At 49.4% G+C, this 7,106-nt stretch overlaps 1 protein-coding gene across 1 annotated transcript; it reads left to right on the top strand.

Annotated features, from left to right (window-relative positions):
- Positions 1-1,423: 1,423 nt before the first annotated feature.
- LOC106819726 (putative uncharacterized protein DDB_G0271982) lies at positions 1,424-2,414 on the top strand (the record flags this gene model as incomplete). The annotated part of the gene is made up of 4 exons (XM_014824323.1): positions 1,424-1,488; positions 1,815-1,848; positions 2,020-2,064; positions 2,286-2,414. Coding segments are annotated over 4 exons (273 nt in total), but the record flags the coding sequence as incomplete, so codon positions are not given.
- Positions 2,415-7,106: the final 4,692 nt, after the last annotated feature.

Raw genomic sequence — 7,106 nt, 5'->3', positions numbered from 1 at the left:
CTATATAGATCAGGCTCTCTGGTACTCCCTCTCTTTACATTATACATTATGTCTCTGGTTCTCCTTCCCTTTCTTCTCGATCTCAGTTCTCCCTCCCCCCCCTCCTTCTCTCCTTCTCTTTCTCTAAACATAATATCTCTCTCGCCTCGAGCCCCTTCTACTCTCTCTCTCTCTCTCTCTTCTCTTTCTCTTTCTTCTCTCTCCTCACACATAGGACATCTCTCGCTCGAGCCCCCCCCCCGTCTCGTCTCTCTCTCTCTCTCTCTTCTCTCTCTTTTCTCTTTATCTCTCTCTCTTTCTGTTCTCTTTCCTTCTCTCGCTCTCGCTCTCCCATCTCTGTCCTGTCTTGTCTCTCCACTCGTCCTTCTCTGTCTGTTATCTAGTCTCTCTCTCTCTTAGCACCCTCTTCCCCCTCCCTCTCTCATCTCTCTCTATGGCCCTTCGTTATCCCCCTCTTGCCTCTCTCTCACTCTCTCTCTCTCCTCCTCCTCTCTCTCTCTCTCCTCCTCCCTCCTCCTCCTCTCTCTCTATCCCCCTTATCCCCCTCTCCTCCTCTCTCTCTCTCTCTCTACCCCCCTTATCTCCCTCTCTCTCTCCCACGCGCGCCACGGAGCAGGTGCTTAAGGCGATTAACGTAAAGCTCAAATTAATTACGAGACCTTCTCCTCAAGTCCAGTACGGGAGATATCCTGCACCCTCCTCCCGCCCGGGAACACACGGAATCTCAAGGCGAGTATATCACCTCTATTCCCCGGCTATTCGTCGGTGATTAGCATGGGTTTCTTTCGCGTGTTTGCTTTACTATTAATTCCGCTGAGTTAGTCCGCGCACGCACGCACGCACACACACATACACCTACAAAAACAAATATATAGATATATATCTATATATATACGCGCTGAAATGTCACACACGCGCCCGCGAGAAATTCCGGCGCGCGGGAGTTTTTGGATAATCGCAGACGACATCCTCACCTCGCTAACTATAACTAACTATCTAGATGTAGAAGCTAGAAGCTAGTCTTACTTACATCTATACCTATGTGCTCGCAAGCACCGAATATAGCTCGAACGGAGAAAGAAAGGCGAGGCATAGAAAGAGAGCGCGCGCGCGAGAGAGGGTGCGAGGTAGAGAGAAAGAGAGAGAGAGCGCGCGCGCGCGCGCGATCGAAAAAGAGATCAAAAAGAGAGAGAGAGACCAGAAGGTACTATAAGACGAGAAGAGCCCGACGAGCGACGTGCGAGAGGAAGAGAGAGGACCGAAAGAGAGTAGGCACCAGCAAAAGTCAGACAAAGTGGGCCAGCGGGGGAGAGAGAGAGAGAGAGAGAGAGAGAGAGAGAGAGAGAAAGAGACAGACAGAAAATAGAAAGGGCACGGGAGAGAGAAAGAGAGAGAGAGAGAGAGAGAGAGAGAGAGAGAGAGAGAGAGAAGGAGAGAGAAAAGAGACAGAGCAGAAAACATAGAAAGGGGCTCGGGGAGAGAGAAAGAGCGACGGAGAGAGAGAGAGAGCAGAGAGAAGAGAGAGAGAGAAAAGAAGACCAGCAGAAAATAGAAAAGGGCACAGGAGAGAGAAAGAGCGGAGAGAGAGAGAGAGAGAGGCATGAGAGTAGAGAGAGAGAGTGAGAGAGGGAGAAGACAGAGAGGAAAGAGACAGACAGAAAATAGAACGGGCGGGCACAGGAGAAGGAGAAGAGAAGAGGAGCAGAGAGAGAGCAGAGAGAGAAACAGAAAAAGGCACGCGAGAGACTACGCGCGAAGGCCAAGGGTTGCAAGAGACCAGAGAATGACATTGAGCCTTGCGGACTTCGGTGTAGCAACGATAAAGACAGCGACGAGACGGGCGAGAAAGCAAGAAGAGGTAGCGAGAGGCGCCAGAGAAAGACATTAACGCCGTAACATAAAAGACAGAGAGAGAGAGAGAGAGAGAGAGAGAGAGAGAGAGCAGAGACAACGGGAGAGTCGAGAGAGAGAGCAAGAGTGGAGAAAGAGAGAGAGAGAGAGAAAAAGAGAGAGAGAGAGCAGAGAGAAAAAGAGAGAAGAGAGAGGAAACAAAAGAGAGCGGAGAGAGAGAGTGAAAATGAAAACGAGAAGAGAGCAGACGCGAGAGATGCAGAGAGAGAGAAGATCTGAGAGTGGAGTGAAACGAGAAAAAGAGAGCGAGAGAGAGACGCAGAGAGAGAGGAGAGAGTGGAGAGTGAAAACGAAAAGAGAAGAGAAGAGAGAGAAAGAAAAACAGATAGAGAGAGAGAGAAGAGAGAGGGAAAACAAGAGAGAGCAGAGAGAGAGAGAGAGAGAGAGAGAGAGAGAGAGTGGCAGAGCTGAAACGAGAGAGAGAGAGAAGCGAGAGAGAGAGAAGAGAGAGAGAGAGAGAGAGAGAGACGTGGAAAGTGAAACGAGAGAGAGAGAGAGAGAGAGAGAGAGAGTGGAGAGTGAAAACGGAGAAGAAAGAGAGCGAGAGAGAGAGAGAGAGAGAGAAAGAGAGAGAGAGAGAGAGAGAGAGAAAAGAGAAAGAGAGAGAGAGGCGAATGAGAGTGTAAGAAAAAAACGGAAGACGAGAGGAGCCAGAGAGAGAGAAGAGAGAGAGAGAGAGAGGCCAAGAGCGAAACGAGAGAAAGAAGGGAAGCCAGATCGGGGCCAGAGACGAGCACGTGTTACCAGTGTGCAACGCACCAGTAGCCGCCGACAACCAGCCGACAACACGACCCGATCCATACGTGTTCTAGACACGCAGGTATTTACCTCACATGCCTCACGTCTCTGCAATAAATGTCCAGCTCTGACGGACATCAAAAACGTAACTTACGGCGCTTAATAGCTGCGATGCCCTGCGCGGGTATATGAGGTGGCGAGTTTAACTCATTAATCATAGCATAGGGCGAGCGTTTCGCCATTGTATTTCGTGTTCACGCGGTATTATTCGTGCTTCTTTTCTCACTCGCTTTTAGTCCCGCTCTCTCTCTCTCTGCTCTCTCTCTCATCTCCTCTCTCCTCTCGGCCCGCGCGCGGGCTCCTCTCCATCTCTCTCTCTCTCTCCTGTCTCTCTCTTTCCTCTCTCTGCTCTCTCTTTATCATCTCGACTATATTTCTTTCCGTCTCACACTCTCTCTCTCCCTCTCTTTCCGTTCTCTCTCCCCCCTCTCTCTCTATCTTATACGTTCTCACTTATACGTGTAAGGTTGTGTCCGTGTGTGTGTGTGTGTGTGCGTGTCGCGGTGCGCGTGCGTGCGCGTGCGTGTAACATATGCGCGCACGCGTGTGTATAGACGACAACGCGTGTCCGCGTGACTCCTTCGTTGACTTCTTCGACACGTGCGGGTCACGTGATATTCAACCCAAATGCACGTCACGCCAGCCTACCTCGTTACGCGACCTATGTTACACCAATGACGACCTGGAACTTCGTAATGAAGTGTAAGGCTGATGACGCCGTTGCCTAGAGTAGCAAGTAAAGCAGCAGCAGTCAGCAGATTAGCAGGCAGCAGGCCAATAGTAGTAGCAGCACAGCAGCAGCAAAGCAGCAACAGCACAGGCAGCACAACCACAATCATAAGTGAGCAGCAACAGCAGCAAGTAACGGCAGCAATAGTCAGTATGCAGCAGCAGTAGCACGCCAGCTAGTAGTACAAGACAGCATCCAGTAACAGGCAAGTAGTACAGGCAGCAGTAGTAGCAGGGCCAGCCAGTAGCCAGCCAGTAAAGCAGCAGGGCAGTCAGGCGAGCAGCAGCGCAGCAGCAGCAGACAATGGCCCCGCGCGCCTCTAATCGTTGCCTCCGCGGCAGTTTTGGCTTTGTTTTGTCGTGTCATTACCGCTTTAAATTTCTTCTCCGTCTCTCTCGTGGGCCTTTTATGTGGCCGACGTTAATAATAACATTTATTTGACTTATTGAGCGACAGCGTTGCAGCGATAGTTGTTACTACTACTAGTATCGCATCGCAGTCGGCAACCTGCCTACACTTCAGCAGCTCTATACGCCGCGACGGTGTACTGAATGATATCACTCTATACACCGCTGACATGTGTACTGAATCGTAGTTAGGCTGCAGAGTAACTAAGTGGACTGGAGTGCTGATGTGTGGTGTGTGTGTGTGCGTGCGTGCGCTGGCGTGCGTGCGTGCGCTGCCGTGCGTCGCGTGCGTGTGTAGTGGCGTGCGTGCGTGCGTGCGTCGTGGCGTGCGCGTGTTACGTGCCGTGCATGCGGTGGTGTGCTGTGTGTCGTGCGTGCTGTCGTTGTGCGTGCGATGCGTGGCGTACTTTACGTGCGTGCCATGCAGTGTGTGTGCTGTGCGTGCGCTGTGCGTGTGCGTGTCGCTGCGGTGCGTGTGCGTGTGCGTGCGCTGTGCGTGTGCGCTGTGCGCTGTGCGTGTGCGTCGTGCGTTGACGGTGTGCCTCTGCGTTGTGTGTGCGTGCGTGTTGTCGTGTTCGCGTGTAGCGTGTGCGTGGTGCGCAGAGTGTGGCGTCGTGCGTGTAGCGTGGCGTGTGCGTGTGCGTGTGCGCCGTGCCAGTGTGCGTGTACGTGTGTGTGTGTGATAGTGTGATGGCGTGCGTGTGTGGTGTGTGACGTGCGTAGCGTGGCCAGTGCGTGCGGCGTGTTTAGCGTGCGTGTTCGTGCGTGCGTGCGTGTGTGTGTGTGCGTGTGTGTGCGTCTGCGTGTGTGTGTGTGTGTGTGTGTGTGTGACAGCTCGTGTATGTATACAACGTTCTATGTATCTAGCTGCGGCATTATATGTACCTAGCTTAACTAGTCATAAGCCCATGCTAGGTATGTACACGCAAACACGCGGCCTGCTTACGACACGGCGACAGAGAGTAAAGAGACCGACCGACAACCGGACATGATTGCATATCTATTATTCAGTCAAGCTACTTATATATTTACACACATGGCATCACAAGAATAAATACGTTTCCAAGACGCTGCCTGTGACAAAGCTACGCCGATAGATATCATTCGCTTTCATTAAGTTTCAAAAGATATTTCACGCAGCTTTGATCATAGAAATATACTACAAACACGTGAGTGATGGAGATCACGGGGTGTGACGTATTCAGTGCATGCAGCGCCACCACGCGTCGATGTGACGTCATCAATGCAACAAGCGTCGCTGCGTCTAATATCTCTCCCCCTTACCTCTTCTTCATCACCACCTNAGAGAGTCGTTTATATAGGTATGTAGTTTTATAGTCTATATCAGTCTGCATGCCGCCCACCTCTCACTAAAAGGAAATCTTTCTCTCAATCGGCGATGTCGTACTACCGATGTGCGCGACCGAGTCTTTTATCATTGACGTCACCAAGAATGAAATGAAATCCAAAAAAACACGACAACTAATACCAAACGCGCACACGAACAAAACATCGTTCGTTTTCATGCACTCCCGGTGTTATTGTGCATGCACAACTGGTGGTTATGGTGCACAAATGTGTTTTCGAGAGTCATGCAACAAAGGAGCTATATCACAGCTATATATATATATATATATATATATTGTTCTCCCGGTGCACGTCAATATATACACTATAGGTCTTCTAACCCTAGCAAAGACCGTTTCTTGGAGCTAGCGTCAAGCATAACCGCGGTACACGATGACCACCACACACCTATACTAGCGATAACGTATACCTAGCGTGAATAACTCCATCAGATGATAATAATCGTTATCACATTATATTATTTATCATGCTATAGATCGATATTGTGTTATTGTAAACGGACACGTCGTTAATCGCTGTGGTGTCGGTGGAGCGTGTAGCTCGCACACTCACGCTCGGCCTGTTCCCTGTCACTCACTATCAACTAAACATCTTCCCAGAGGGAAGCTGCTCTGGGTAGCTATCATTGAAATAATATACTAGACTCTCTATATAGTACATACTATATACTACCTACTATATATAGTAGACCGGAGTAGTGTCTCTATATATTTATATGGTAGGTATTATGGGTGCATATGATAGCCAATGAGCGGCAAATGATGACAGCCAATGAGCGGCTGGGACAGGTGAAATAATTATATCCTCTTGCTGTGTATCCGTGCGCTTCAATTTTTCTTTATTTGTCGATGGAGACGGTTAGAACTCAATTGCAATGGTTAATTTAAGAAGCTAGAATCGTTGCTGCGTTTGACAGTGTGGGTGGCCCGTCCGGTTTGCATTTCTGTGGCGGACGGGTAGTTTTTAAATGAAGCCTACTTTTTGGCGTGAAAATCGTATTGTAAATTGGCCGTTTTACGTGCGCGCCGGGAAAGGTTTGTTTACAGAAAATTATGGAAGAATTATATATTATTAGAAGAGTCAATAACATATATGGTGTCACTTACAACGTCAATTCAGAAAGTGGCATTGTTATTTCTTGAAATAATCAGCTGTTTTATGGGACTTTTTGCCGTATGTATGGCCGCCCATGGGAAATCCGACCGGAATACCTGTATATGTAGTATATGACGTATGCGCTATTCGATACCCTAAAGCCCTAATCGATATGCTAATTCAATACCCTATTCGATACCCTAAGAGTCTTCGTATGCTGTGAATATACGTGTAGCGGGACAAAGACTGTATACCGTATTAATTCGACATGGCTACTTGCACGGAGTAACACAGCGTGGTCGGGCTAGCTTGACGCGTGTTCACTTGCGCTCGTGCCTTTTCTCCGTGCACTCCTAAAGCACTCTACATGCATGTACATATGATGTACGTACGTATGTATGTGGGTGCGTGTGTGTGTGTGCGTGCGTTCGTGCGTGCGTGCGTGCGTGCATGTGTATGTATGTATGTATGTATTGTATGTGTGATTGTACGTGCATGTACAAACCACAAGTCTACTACGCTTACATCCCCACCCCTGTTCAATGACTCAGCATACTCCGTTAAAATCAATCTATGTAAAAGTTGCGTGGCAGCCACAAATAAGGGGAGTGGATGGGGAGGGGGGGGTACCGGATACTTGGGCGCGTTGTCACTAAGGCATCTGCGCAGCGCTGACAACTATGTAAAATCGAGAGTTGTTCACGGCGGAGAGAGAAAGAGAGGGGGAAAGAAAGAAAGAGAGAGAGAGAGAGAGAGAGAGAGAGAGAGCACGAGAGAGAGAGAGAGAGAGAGAGAGA

This window comes from Priapulus caudatus, unplaced genomic scaffold (genome assembly GCF_000485595.1).
Source record: "Priapulus caudatus unplaced genomic scaffold, Priapulus_caudatus-5.0.1 Scaffold4225, whole genome shotgun sequence".
Lineage (NCBI taxonomy): Eukaryota > Metazoa > Priapulida > Priapulimorpha > Priapulimorphida > Priapulidae > Priapulus > Priapulus caudatus.
Note: the sequence above shows the minus strand (reverse complement) of the source record. Positions and strands in the feature narration are given on the sequence as shown.